This window comes from Eubalaena glacialis, chromosome 7 (genome assembly GCF_028564815.1).
Source record: "Eubalaena glacialis isolate mEubGla1 chromosome 7, mEubGla1.1.hap2.+ XY, whole genome shotgun sequence".
NCBI classification, from domain to species: domain Eukaryota; kingdom Metazoa; phylum Chordata; class Mammalia; order Artiodactyla; family Balaenidae; genus Eubalaena; species Eubalaena glacialis.
Genome location: NC_083722.1, coordinates 27433777 through 27449148, shown reverse-complemented (window position 1 = coordinate 27449148; position 15372 = coordinate 27433777). Strand labels below are relative to the sequence as shown.

The 15372-nt window shown below is 38.2% G+C and overlaps 1 protein-coding gene and 1 long non-coding RNA gene across 2 annotated transcripts in view; both read right to left on the bottom strand.

The window, feature by feature from the left end:
- Positions 1–1015: 1015 nt before the first annotated feature.
- Positions 1016–15372, bottom strand: part of LOC133094428 (uncharacterized) — a 62358-nt gene continuing 48001 nt past the window's right edge. Inside the window, exon 3 of the long non-coding RNA XR_009701464.1 lies at positions 1016–1140. This is a non-coding gene — a long non-coding RNA (uncharacterized LOC133094428). The remainder of the gene's footprint in view (positions 1141–15372) is intronic.
- Positions 14450–15051, bottom strand: LOC133094427 (histone H2A.V). The gene has a single exon (XM_061194983.1). The coding sequence runs from the start codon at positions 14988–14990 to the stop codon at positions 14604–14606; it is 387 nt and encodes a 128-aa protein (XP_061050966.1). The 5' UTR covers positions 14991–15051; the 3' UTR covers positions 14450–14603.

Below are 15372 nucleotides of genomic sequence, written 5' to 3'. Positions count from 1 at the left end.
CACAAAAGCAACTATCTGTCAACCAAATCAAAGGGACCAATTTTTAAAAATTTCTTTCTGGCTTTTGTGGTTGAAACTACTTCTCTTCGAGTCTTACCTGGCATCACTATGACTTGTGGACCTTCAACTGCTGACATCCAGAGAGTGTAAATGGGCCAAGGAGAAGCTGGCCAGATTCATATCTACTTGTGTTGCTTCCCCATTCCCCAGAAGTCCCCAAATTACTTACTCTATGGAACTTCAGGACTTACTAAATAATACCAAATTGTCCCAAAAGAATTAAGAGAGGCAGCAGGGAGATGGAAACATTCTATTTTATATTTCAACTTACTGTTAACTTCCGCTGTTCTGATTTGTATATTTAAACTGAATGTTGTAGACTGTATTTCAGTCTAGCAGGAATTTATTTTCGTACATTTTCAGTTTAAATAAATAGTAGTTATTATAAAATTTTACACTTTCCCCTCGAGAGGCAGGTTTGTAGTATTGTGTGCAATGTGAAATTTAGAAACAATAATAGTTGCCTATGAGTAAGGCCTCCCATGCTTCAGGCACTATGCTGGACCTCCTGATATTTATGCAATGCTTCATAAATTCTGAAAGCCAGTTATTACTACAAATGAGGAATCAGGTTCAGAGAAGTTAAGTAACGCTTTCATGGTCAGATGGCTAAGTAATCTGGGAACTGGAATTTAAATCAAGGTATTTCTGATGTCGAAATCTGCACTTTGCTCAACATTTCATTACAAGTATCTGCTGAAAGTCACGATTTCTCCTTAGGCGATCCATTACTTAAGGTAACTAAGGTTATATATATATTTGGCATACCAACTTTGGATGGTCTGGCTAATTTAGTAAATAAAGGACAACTTCTGGGAGAAATAAGATATTTAGCTGACCTGCTTAAGTGAGACAGTAACTCATGTTCACAAAGCTTGTAAATGAGGGGTTACTCTAATGAGCAGCATTGGTTCGCTTAACGTATATTTATTAAACACCTACCATGTGCCAGGCATCATGTGAGGGACTTGCAGGAAATAAAGCAAGTGAGACAGCCTCCGGAGAGGTGGAGATTGCAGATGGACGAGAAACCACAGACTTGTGACCTTGTGAAAACGATGCTTACAGGTGGTCTTTTCTCTGTAAGAATGAATATTTGGGTCTCAGTACTTCACATCAACAAGAATGGAAAACAACTAGACCTAGTGAAATAAAGTCTTGAACAATGCGATGAGAATAAAATAATGCCATCAGAGGAAAAAATTAATCAAAGTGAATGAGGTAGGTTAGATTATTTTGACTCCAACTCCCACAGCATGGGTCTAAGCCACCTGGATGTTTTCCCCTCATACATTCTCTGTTCTACTTCTTCTTTTATCAGCTTCATCGGTCAGGAAAGTAAGTGGTTGTTGTATCAATATATTTTGTATATTAAGGTCATCTGCCAGCTCAGTTAACTCGAATACATTCTCATAGTATGGGGTTTCTCGGAGGAGTAATTCTATTATAACGCTGCAGAAATTATATAAATGTCCTATGTGACTAAGAGGAAAGAAATGTTCGGAATGACAATCGCTTATAACGTAAAGAGATCCAAAGTGCACAGTTGTTTCATTGTTGTGTTTTCTTCCCAGACTTTTGAAACTGATTTTGATTTTGACATCTTATAACTAAATATGAAGTTTTTGTTTAATTTAATTTTGATGAGATAATAAAGTCACATTGTTAAAATTTTAAAAGTACAACAATGCATGGAGCATTTAAAGGCAGTACTACTTAATGAGATTAACAGTGGTAGAACTCAGGAATAAATCTTCTGTTTCTGTCTCCATGGTCAATGTCATGTGTGACTTTTCCCTCCATAAACCTGTGTTTCCTCATCTTCAACAGGACAAGGATGAATCAGGGTATTAGTAGTTGGGGTGCAGGTATCAGGGGAAGCTTTATTCTGAATTATGGACCTATCTGATACTCTTCTGCTACACACACAAAAATTTTTTAAATTTTAAGTAGATTGTTAAAAACTACAAATGTAATCGACAATAATTCTGTGACTTGACAGATAGAAAATAAAGTGTAAGAAATTATAATTTTATAGCATAAAAGGGGATACTTCGTGGAAATTCTCATGGAAAAGAATGATATAGAAAAGGATCACTCCTTTTGAAAGAAAGAAAATGTGTTCAAAATGCATCAGGGCTATTTAATTTAAATACACAGAATTATTGTGTGCATGAAGCCCTAGTAAATATTACTGTTGGAGGCTATGAAATTCTTTTATCTCAAAGACTATAATTCTTCTTGAAACAAATAAATACTGGATCAACTCAGGCATCTTTCAGAAAGCATATTCCTATTTTGTTCATATTCAAGAAAAGAAAATCTCCACATTTAAATGTATTCAAGTGGTCTTATCTTTTTTTTAAGTTTGGGTTTTAACAAAAGAACAAAAATGAGTTTAATATGAATCTGGGTTCAGCAATTCTGTACTGTTCATTCTACATTTTGGCTTAGAATTCAGCATCTACCCTGGTTTTTAGGAAGAGGTTTCAGTGCGGTCCTGCAGGGAAGCAGGGATAAAGACAGGTGACCTCATGCTCTCTCCCATAGCTAAGAATCTATTAGTTCACATTCATTAAGCTGTTGGTATGTTCAAAGCACTTGGTCTGATTAATCCCTTTTTCTCCTAGGATGTTGTTCTCTCTGGGCAGAGGTGAAAATAATTCAATCGGAGTTGAGACCCTATTATTCTTCTCCTGAATTCTCTTCCTGTTCCAGTTTACACCAGGCAGCAGAGAACATCTTGTACAAAGTCCAACTGAGCAAATTTTCTTTATTCCATGGATGAGAAACTTGTTGAAGAGAAAGGTCACAGTTCTGCTCTTTCTTACCCAAAGTGAATTTATTCAGTTAATATTTATTTGTCAAGGGCCCCCTCTGTGACTGCGTAGGTTGATAGGCTGTTGGCTTTGCACTGGGAAAAGCTCAAAACGTCACCGGTATAATCTGACTCCACAGCTGTGGAAACAGGGTATCCTTCTAAGCCATTCTTGGAAGCTGCCTTCCCTGCCTTTGCTTTAAATGTAGGTCTGTGTTGTATTAGAGAATATAGTGCACGACCAGGTTTTGGAGATGATTCCTGGAAGTACTTAAATGAGTTAAGGGACATGGATATTTCTTTATAAACTGGATAAAAATCTATAAATATAAGGAAATGCTATTGTTTTATTAATAGGAAGAAGTCTAAACCCACATGCCACTTGTGGGTACGGTTTTAAGTGCAGGAGATCCACTCTGTGCACGAGTACCTCGAAGTGGAAAGAATATTCCATGACACCTTAGAGGAGATTCCTTCTGCCCAGAGCTAGTCTTGAAATGCTTTTGACTCCAAGAGTCTCAGATTTCTTCACCAAGCCCCTAATGGGTTAGTCCAAGAAAAGCTTGCCAACTTTCCTTAAGGAATAGCACGTAGAGAAAATAATACTGTTTGTAAAGCACCGTGGGCTTCATGAACAGGAGAGCTCAGAGCACAACTGCTCTGGAAACTCTGGCCACTCCAGGTCCCCACCACTCCTCCAAAGATTCAGGCATGTATTTGCCCAACTTGAAACTCACTAGGAGGACAGGAGTGTTAGCTAACAAAGTAAATAATTGGAGAATATGGAAAACTAATTCTTTCTTTCCGTCATCAGAATTCTGTTGCCCCCCTTAGGCCCTGACATTAAGAAGAATGATAGATGGATTTCATCTTAGTTGGCACTGGTACAGGATATATATGATGGTACTTGGATATATATGATGGCTAAAAAAGTCTGTGTATGTGAGTTATCCTTTGGTGTGTATGGGTGTATGCATCTGCTACGATTTCCTGGGGTGTGTGTGTGTGTGTGTGTGTGTGTTCATGTGCACTGGAGTTATGAAATGGGGGAGAAGCATCTCAGTAAGTATAACCTTTGTCCCCTTGTGTCTTTAGCCAGTCCTGTTTTTTGAACCTGCCTCTAGCATGACTACATCGAAGGTTCTCCAGCACCACAAGAAGACACGATAGTCATTCCTGAAGATGAATGTGAGCAAGTTTTGAAGACGAGGAGTGAAGCATAGACCATTTTATAAAAAGTTAAATAAAATGGAAGAAGCATGAAGTGGCAGAACTGGCTAGAGGTAGAAACTTATAAAGAAAGGCATTGAGAAAGTTGGGAGAAGGAAGGTGACAGCAGAGGGTAGGGAGCTTCTCCCTTTGGCGCTGCTCACCATTAATTGGACTTCCATTAAGCAGCCTTGACACTGACCCATGGCAGATTCAGTCCAAGTATTAATTAGTGAGGGCACCGGGGTTACTGAAGACACCTTCATAAACCTATGCTACTATTGGGGTTCCCCCAGGAGATTAAATACTTATTTGAAAATCCTAAAGTAACCATAGGCTAAATGCAGGACTCTGAAGAAAATATACAGCATCTTCACATTTCAGGAGGCCTTTTACAACAGTCGTTTTCAAGATCTTGGTGGAAGACAGATTTTTTTTTTCCCTAGGCCGGCTGTGCTGCAAATTTTCTCAGTCTATTGGAATTTACTGCTCTTTTCACCTAAAATCACTGTAAATGTTGTGACATGTCTAAAAATGTGTCTGCCTCTCCCCTGTTTCATCTCACCCCAAACTCTTTTTCTTTGTAATTTGACCATGTACTTTCAAAGAATGCATTATTATCTTCCTTGCTAGGGCCTGTTCTTTATTTCTCATATGGGAAATAGCTTTTTATTTGATTCAAGTGAGATGCCATAGAGGGAGGTTAATTGATCTGTAGATCAAATTCTTTTGTATATGGGCTGAGCACAGGAAAATCGTAACGAGCTAAATAAGTAAATTGGCTTGCATCAAACAAATTGGGGTTAAAAAAATTATGGGCAAAGAATTTGAAAAAGAATAGATACATGTCTATGTATAACTGAATCACTTTGTTGTACACCTGAAACTAACACAACATTGTTAATCAACTATACCCCAATATAAAATAAAAAGTTTAAAAATAAATAAATAAATAAATTTGTTGAGGGAAAAAAATTATGGGCACAGGAGAATTTGCTATTTAAATTGTAATGCTAAATTGACGATATAATTTTGTTGAAACTGGCTCAATTTTGAGTGTGAAGGGACAGTATTGATAATTATTCAGGGACAATAACTTAAATTGAGATTTTTTTTTCCCCAAACTGGATGATATGGTCACCCTATTGATAGTCTTTATTTTTCCCTGCACTTGGCTGTATAACCTGGGTGGAGTACTTAACCTTGATGGGAGTTAATCAGCGAGGAAGAATGTGAGCTCTCATGCTGGACTGAAATCTTGGCTGTGCCCCTTACGAGCTATAAGAGAAAAGGCCCCAGGTAGAGTCAGGTACACAGTCAGCAACAGACTAGAGCAAAGGGATCTGGTACTAATAAGGAACAGTCATTGTTCCTGGGCCTCACCACCATCACACACTGAATAGAGTTATGGAAAATGTCCCTGGACTTACATTCCAGGAGACAATAGACCACTACTTCTTCTGCTAAAATTGAAATTAAAAAAAATAATAAAATTTAAAAATTTACAAAATTTGAAATTAAAAAAGGGCTAATGATATTGATGAACTGGTGAATTTCATGCTATTCTCCTCAACATTCTACCTACCCTCCCACCTGTGTCAGCTCCATCCTAACTTCACCCAGCTCCAAGAGAAAACCAACTAGGATATGCACATGCAACACAAAGACATGTTAATATAATTCACTTTTAATATAATGATAAGAATATAATATTTATAAATTTGTAAAACTTCACATAGTTTTCAAAACTAGGAAAATTTCCTTCTATCACCTTGTCTTAAGATTCCTCTCATTTCTAAAGAGCAATAGTGACTTTTTTGTTTTTGATGGAATCACCTCATTATTTTAAGTTGTGTGTCGAGAGAAAAGAAAAAGTTTGAAAGTTCTTACCTCCCCAAAATGGAGTTACACAACAGGGACATTAGAAGAAAGAAAATATAAATGACTTTTATTCTTAGGGCCAAGTTTTCCAATTAAGAGAGGAGCATGCATTTCCTGAGTTCTCTCCACTTTCATTAATGTGACAGGAAGTCTTAGCCTTGTTTGTATCTATCAGAAAAATAAGTTATTCTTGGATTACATGCAGACCCAGCTTAGAGCAGTCATCCAGTCAAAAGGAAATGTTGCCTTTAAGTTTTAGTGCTTTATAATGCTCTTTAAGAGGCCATAATGTACTTCACTAGATGAAAGGGAGCAAAGGGAGATAGTGCGTGTGTGTGTGTGTGTGTGTGTGTGTGAACTAATGTGGGTGTGTCCCAAAGCAGCTTCCTTCTGCTTCCAGATCATCAGCAGGAACGAAGGAGTTGATACAGGCTGCTTATGCAAAAATTTCCCAATCATGCAAAACCATTGAGTTTGATGAGGCCAGTTTACAGTCTAAAAAAGGGATGTCGTTTTCAAACAACCCATGTGAGAAAGTTATACAGAAAAATGAGGAAATAAAAGTACCGAAGATGATTAGATAAGGAAAAATCATCTCCTAATACTCTTTTTGTCTCCCAAACAGCTACCTGTAGATAGACCTAGTTTAAAGGGCTGATTCTTTTATTTAAAGTCCAGATTTCTGACACAAAATTCAGTGGCCAATGTATAATATTATTAAATCTTGGAGAGAAAACCCAGTTGGGCTTTGCAGAGGGTTGGCTAAATGAATCATTCTCCAACATTAGTAAGTTCTTGCCCTAATAAATTATCTAAAGAGTTACCCAACAAGCCATTTTAAAATATAGCAATAGAAATATTTAATTATTGGACAGTGAAACAATCAATTCTTGATTATATATCAATGCAAAGGCAATATAAAATATAAACGATAATAACTCAAAATAGTTTCTGTGAAATTGAAATGAATCATGTATACTTATTTAAGTATTCTCAATAAACAAATATTAAAATAAATTGATAGAATGTGGAATTCTCTCATATTCTCAAGTTAGGTCCACAATGTATGACTGTCTTGTGAGGTATAAGTTTTATATGATTTTTGTATAGTCAATGACGCTTTCTTTCAAATGTAAGAGGAAAAACACAAGTCTAGGTCACAAATGGGTTAAATAGGCTGCCAATGTGATCAAACACCTGGTTTAAATCCCAGTTCTGCTACTTTCTAACGGCATAACCTTGGAAAAAAACCTTCTTGGAGCCTTAGCTTTTCTCTATATAAGTTGTTTTCAACTTCTTCTAAAGATTAAATGGTAGTCATTAACAGAATTATTGACCTAGAAAAACATTTTGAGATCATCTAGTCCAACTCTTCCTAGTCCAACTCTTCCTTTCACACGTGATAGGTCTAAGGTCCAGAGATTTAACTGATTTTACCAAGGTCATACATAGCATTATCAGCAGAGCTCGTGGTACAGCCTATGTTTCCCTAGTCACCATACATCCTGCTTTCTACTCCAGCATTCTGCCTTCTAATAATTTAGCAATTAGAACTCTCAGTACAATTTCTGAAACATTTATGTTAAAACCTACCGGATACTTAATTTTTCTATATGTTTTCCTCCAAAACATTTCCACAACATGGGCTGTTAGTCATCCTAAACTGAGGACCTCAAATATCAGTAAGACTTTAGCTAAACTTAGTTGTACCCCTTGATTATTTCTATCTGAAAAAAAATCTCTCAGAAATAATACCAGTGGTTTCAGTTTTCCTAAACTATAACTAGTACTTCTCTGAACTGGAGATTTTAGTAAGTACAATTACATAGTGTCTTCACACAAAAATTTATATAAATACAAATAAATTTAAAGTTATTATAATATTCCATGAGTTATATTTCTAATTTTTAAGATATTGGGCTTTTGTCAAAGATAGGATAAATTCCATTGAAATAAAAGACATGTGGCTGTTTTGGATTATCTACTCTTATTTTTTTTTTCATTGAAGTATAGTTGATTTACAATGTTGTGTTAATTTCTGCTGTACAGCTATCCACTCTTTTAAATGATGTTTTTCAAATTAGCTACTACCAAAGCTGTTATGAGGAAAAGATAATATAAACAAATTCATATAAAATTATAAATTACTGTCAGCTTAATCTATTATCCTTTCCAAAGATAGCTAAATTTTACTAGGCAAAATCAAGCCTTTAACAAACAGAAGAGAACTATAATGATTGAGTTCTAGAAAGGAAGGTAATCAAGGCCAACAGATAAATCTTTCAACCCATGCTATGGGCCTCCTCAATCCATAATCCAAACCAACAGTTCTCCAATGTTAGTGGGTATCAAGAATCACCTGGAGGGCTTATTAAAATACAGAAGGCTATGTCCCACTCCAGGTTTCATACTCAACATTCTCATGTGATGCTAAAGCTGCTGGTCAGTCAGTGGGTCACACAGAGAAACTCGGGCTTAGACTGGCCACTATTCAAATGATTATATGACCGTTTAGATGATATTAGCATTACTCTCTTGGGCAACTGTGCACCACCGATAAAATATAAGAAAGTATGACCTTTTTGAGATTAGACCTTTAAGACTACAATAGTGGGAAGGTGGCTGGTGGGCGTGGTACCTATAAAATTTCCGAATTCAAATGGATTGTAGGAGCAAAGCATCAAGTCAGAGAACAACAGGGATCAGAAGTAAAGATGTACGTAAGGCGTGGAAAATAGAACAGTTGTTCCAACACTGGGTAAAGCAAAAAAAATTGAGTAAACAGAAATACAAATGGTACACGACGCTATGACCTGAGCTATTAAACAACAGAACATGAAGAGGCAACATGCCTACACCCCAGTACCACAGAGTAAGTACAAGAGAAGCAACCTTACTCTACAGCCCCATATCTGGAGTTGCTATCTCCTTTCTTGTTTCTTTTTGACCTCCACCTTAGTGTCAGGCTCCAAGTTTGCACATCCCAGAACTCTACTACTTTATCTTATCATCACCCCAATCCCTTGATTATTAACCCTTTCAAACCTCACCACATTAAACTCTAAATCAGGCGCCCAAGGGAGTACACATTCTTGACTAGGCCATGTCCCCTGCTCTCTGCTTGAAAGGGAAGCTAAACAGTGATTCTTGTCACAATCTCCAAGGTTGCAAGCAGGGAGTGATATTGAGGATACTCACTCAGGAGACTGAATTATATGTGAGGACTGACCATCTCCTACACACATACACATACACACACACACACACCCCCCTTCTCTCTATATCCAGGGCTCTAGAGAGAGCCATTATGAACCTGTTGGGAAAGCAAAAAAAGAATGCAAAATAAAGTGTTGGTAATGGATTTGGGAGATGGAATTAAGAAAATTCCAGAGATACCCAAGACTAGCTAGCCTATGTGCTGTGAGGGACATGTTAAGTGCTCTGAGCTTATTAGAATATTAGATGTTTTCTATCTTTACTTTCACGGTATTCTTTAAAGGTAATTTCTTTTATCACCATTTTACAGATGAAGAAACTAAGAATCAGAGGGGACTTGCTCTTGGTCAGCAAGTAATGGCAAAGCTGGAATTAAACCATACCAAATCTGGTTTCCTTAGAGAATTATTATGAATATTTAAAATTGAAATCAAGAATGTAATTGAAATGTATAATTATTATTATTGTTCTTATTTTTCCAAGGTAGAAGAATCAGAATGTCCCAGAAACCTTATCTTCTCTTACTTTTCTCGATAGTATTAGGTTCTTCACAAGCATTACTTTAAATATTTTTACATGCCCTCACAAAAATCTTATGAAAGGCTGTGTTTTATGATTTTAAGAATGAGGAAACAGGCATCAAGCACTTAGGAAAGACATCCATCTAAGTAGTAGGTAAAGTATTCAAATCCAGATCTATATCATGACTTCAGAGACCAAGATTTTCTCCACTCCACTCTTCAACTTCTCATATAGGATTTTTATCTATTGATATCCCTAGAGGTCAGGATCCAGCAAAAATAACTTACTCTATGAGGACCAAGGAACGTATTTTATGCCAAGACTTACTCACTGTAGTGAGTATTCCCGAAACATAATTGTGATATGTTGACATACTAAAGGGTTCAATGTCTTTTTTCTACCAAGGAATTAAAATGAAGATACTTTTCATAGCTTTTAAGGCCCTTCATAGTTTTTCACATGCCGGTCAGCCCAGGCCCCATTCTGAATCTGCCCACCCACAGGCCTCACCCCTTGCTAAGCCAACTGAATTAAGGGTGTTTATCTGACCCAAGGGCAACCAATCCATAGGCTTTCTAGGGTCTTCTAGACATGCTGGGCCAATCACATTCATTTTTTTTTTTTTTTTTAATTTAAACTGAGGGACAGAGGGAAGATGCAAAATAGCAATGGGACAGTGACAGAATAACTTATGAAGTGGTAGCAAGGGCAGCACCTTAGAGACAAACTCTAGGGTAAAACCCTTGACAGGAAAGACATAAAAACTGGAGGTATGAAATATTGCATATTTTATGTTCTTCACTGCATTCTTTCACTCAATGATATTCTCCCCAGATTTATTTTTAAAATGAGTTTTAAAGACCATATCAGAGCTGTTAAACAGCTTTGGCATGTTTTCTCAGCCAGAATCCTTTAAATGGAATCTGTATTAAATTTTTAAAAATGTAATGGTAACAAATACAAAGAGTTAATAATATTTACACTTAAGTGATGGAAAATTCCTAAAAGTAAGAAAAGTAAGAAAAAGAAAAAGGATTCAAGGGCAAAACCCATTACACTGATTTCCTCTCTAATGTGGTACAGAGGAAAACCCAAGGATTCTGGAGTCAGTCCTGGGTTCAAATCATCTGTTGATACTCATTAGGTATATGACTGCAGATGAGAAACATTTACTCTGGGTAATATTTTGCTTCTCTGTAAAAGATAAGCTATATTAATTCATACTCAACCTCATTATCCTTGCGTGAGTTAAAGGAGTACTATGACTAGTATAGTGTTCTTCTTTCAGTAGGCTTATATTTTATCATACAAAATATTGCTCCAATATACATCACCTAAAGCTTAAAAGTCATTTTTACTGTACAGAGTGTGGCTTTGATAGTTTATGGAAAAGTAAGTCTGATATACACTTAGGTCATCAGTTATACCTCTTCCTCCCATATTCAGTGATCTATAAATCCAGTGCATACTTAGAGTGAACATTATTTAATAAACTCTTAGTATTTTCCTAGGGTGACACAGCAAGGGCTTTCAGAAATCAGGTTTATAAATTCAGTATATCTCCAAAATCTGGCCAAAAACTAGCAAATTTAAATTTTCCACTTGGCACGCTGGTTCAGGTCTCATAAAATCTGCTGTTTTCTGGCTTCCCCAAAACCCCTGATCTGACTTCCAGACCTGTATACTTTCATAGCTTTCTCATGACTTCCTCCTTCTTATAAAAAGAACATGAGGTAAATGATACTTACACTCCACTTGAAAACTTCAAGCATGAGCGTCCAGTCTCATGTTCCCCAAATGCAGCCGGGGAAAGCTGCTTTCACAACACTGTTAATGCTTCATTACCAAACGAGATGTGGGTGACAGCAGCATTCTCTCTGACAGTTCAAATGGCACATTTCTGAGAGAGTGTTTAATTCAGGACTACAAGTGGACAGAGCTATTCAGACCTCTTCACCACCCTTATTATGGGTTTCAATTTTGTTGCTGGTATTTTTCCCCCTTTTTAATAGGTGAGGCAGCTGACAACTGAATTAGTACACTCTCCTTAGTATGCCAGTGGCTCATGACAATAGCCTAAGGGGGAAGATATAGATAACTGAGAAGTTTTCTCACTGTTGTGATATATTTTTTCATATGGTTAATAAGGCAATTGAAATGACATTCTGTCACAGTGGTATAATACACTGAGCTTGTGATTTCCCTTGTGCTACCACTAGGAGGAGATGCATTTTGTTTAATACTTTTTTTTGAAAAGAAGAGGAAGAAGAAGAAAAGAATATGCTTAAAAATGTGACGGTCTGCAAACTTGAACATCCTTAGTGTAACGAGGTATAAGCAGCACCTAATGCTGATGGGAGGGGGGCTGGGCTTTTTCTGGTGATGAAAAGGTTAAGTAGAATTAATAAAGAAGACTTAAAAACCTAAAGAAAATAGTTCTTTATCAAACAGCATTGGAAGGCAGAAAAGCTTTCCAAGGCATCAAGTTTTACACCACCAGAAGACGGGCCAAGGGCTAGGACCACTTTCTCATATTGGGATGTCTGGAGTTCCATTAGGGAGAGGACTGGAGATATCAGATATTGGTAACTTTTTTTTTTAAAATTAATTAATTAATTAATTAATTAATTTATGGCTGTGTTGGGTCTTCATTTCTGTGTGAGGGCTTTCTCTAGTTGTGGCAAGTGGGGGTCACTCTTCATCGCGGTGCGCGGGCCTCTCACTGTCACGGCCTCTCTTGTTGTGGAGCACAGGCTCCAGACGCACAGGCTCAGTAATTGTGGCTCACGGGCCTAGCTGCTCTGCGGCATGTGGGATCTTCCCAGACCAGGGCTCGAACCCGTGTCCCCTGCATTGGCAGGCAGATTCTCAACCACTGCGCCACCACGGAAGCCCAGATATTGGTAACTTTAAGACAGGCTAAAGGAAGTAGAATGTGGGAACTGAACAAAGAGAAAAATGGAAGTGAAGGAGTATCCACTTCTATGAGAACTGCTACAACCTCCAACAGAGTTCCCTGTGCATTATTGAGAGGTTGGGAAATACCTCAGAGAGTCCCCACACCTGATTACCAGGCTGAGGAGATATTGACAATCCCACTGTGAACCACTCAGTTAAGAGGAACATAAACAGACAGACAACTCCTCAAGCACAAGGTTCTTAAAGACAGTTTTCCATAAGTTTTCTCCGTCTCAGGACAGTGATGGACAGCAGCTTGAGAACAATATATAGGGTCCTTTACTATACTTGAGTGTATTTATTTGTAGATTCTTCTGCCTGGGCAAAGCAGATATCAGGGCAGTCTTTTTGCCTGTCTCTCGCAAGTAATGTAGCTTTTGCCAAAGTAATGTGGACCTGAAATAGTAACTTGACCCATGTCTGGATGAACACACGTGTGGAGCTGAGAAACGAAGAGGCAGAACATGGTTTCCAAACATCTATTACTCAAGTGAAACAACCTTTTCAAGAGAAAGCTTAGATTCGACATGCAAGTGTGATTGGAGCATTTTGGTTCACTACTGCATTGCTCCAACTTATTCCTGTGACACAGTAATGCTCAGGAAGAGCTGCTGCTCTAGTAGTTAACACATGGTCTCTATTTTATATAAAGTGATTTAATAATGATCATTTCAATTACAACCAAGGGTGAAATAAATGCCAACTGGGGAAACTGATGTTTGAACAATAACAATAAAAAATGGTGTTTCTGTGCCTATCAAATACCATTAAAAGATCTACTAGGACATCTTTTTAACAAAATATTTTAATATATACTTAAAAATATACAAACATTTAACTAAAACATAGACCCTGAGCAGAAGAAGAATACCTAGGGAAATGCATAGGAGGATGTTATAAAAATATTAATGAACTGCTTAAACAAGCTCCAGAGACGGGTGTGAGGCACGGCTATCAGCGTGGACACCAGAGATGGGCATGAAACTCTAATACTGCTGCTGCAGCGACCAAGAATCCTGTGTGCAAGCACAGGTCACTATCCACACCTCCCCTCCCGAGAGCCTGTGCAGCACACCACTGCCAGGATCCCGTGATCCAGGGACAACTTCCCCGGGAGAACACATGGCGTGCCTCAGGCTGTTGCAACATTACGCTGGCCTCTGCCGCCGCAGGCTTGCCCCGCATTCCATTATAATTACCGTACCCCTCCCTCCTCCCGGCCTGAGTGAGCCAGAGCCCCTGAATCAGCTGCTCCTTTAACCCCCTTCTGTCTGTCTGGGTGAGGAACAGATGCCAGAGGGCGACCTACATGAAGAGGCAGGGCCAAATCCAAAGCTGAACCCCAGGAGCTATGCAAACAAAGAAGAGAAAGGGAAATCTCTCCATGCAGACTCAGGAACAGAGCATTAAATCTCCACATTCAACCTGATGTACCCTGCATCTGTGGAATACCTGAATAGACAACAAATCATCCCAAAACTGAGGTGGTGGACTTTGGGAGCAACTGTAGACTTGGGGTTTGCTTTCTGCATCTAATTTGTTTCTACTTTCATGTTTATTTTAGTTTAGTATTTAGAGCTTATTATCATTGGTAGATTTGTTTATTGATTTGGTTGCTCTCTTCCTTTACATATATATATATATTTTTTTTTCTTTTTCTCTTTTTTTTTTTTTTTTTTAAAAATGGTTTATCAATTCCATTTTTGTATAAAACACATGGGAGAAACCTAGCCAATCAACACACAACTGTTGCCACATGAAAAGGTATTTTTATCAAACTTCGAGTCTAAGAACATACAAATGTTTCTTTTTCATGTCTACAGTAATTGTCTATGCTTTTCCACTTAACTGTTTTAAAAATTCCACATATCCCCATTATTTCTTCTGTCCCAGTTACAGTACAATGACGGGGAGGAAGAGGGTTGGTTAAAACAACTCTCTAAGCAGTTTTCTGCTGTCCCTTCTTTCCAATCAGAGACTTGTGGATGTGAGGGATCACACCACCCCCAGCTATGGTAGCCTTGATAAGAGAATCCAACTCTTCATCACCACGGATTGCAAGTTGCAAGTGGCGCGGAGTGATCCGCTTAACTTTGAGATCCTTGGAAGCATTACCTGCCAGCTCTAGCACCTCAGCAGTGAGGTACTCCAGAATTGCAGCACTGTACACTGCAGCAGTGGCACCGACCCTTCCGTGACTTGTGGTGCGAGTCTTCAAATGTCTGTGGATGCGGCCCACGGGAAACTGTAACCCAGCTCTCTGTGAGCGAGACACTGCCTTAGCCTTGGCCTTCCCACTGTCCTTTCCAGCTTTGCCTCCAGCCATGGTCTCGGCCGCTCCCGCCCTCGGTCCCGCCGAGCCACCGCCGCCGCCGCCGCTGCACCCGCAGCACCGACCGCCGCCGCCATCGCCGCCGCCGGAGCCCGGACAATCTTCTTTTTCTCTTTTTGTGAGTGTGTATGTGTATGCTTCTTTGTGTGATATTGTCTGTATAGGTTTGCTTTTACCATTTGTCCTAGGATTCTGTCTGTCTGGTTTTTTTTAGTATAGGTTTTAGCACTTGCTATCATTGGTGGATTTGTTTATTGGTTTGGCTGCTCTCTTCTTCCTTTTTTTTAAATTACTTTTTAATTTTATTTTAATAATATTTAAAAATTTTTTTATTTAATAACTTTTTTTCTTTTTCTTTTCTCCCTTTTCTTCTGAG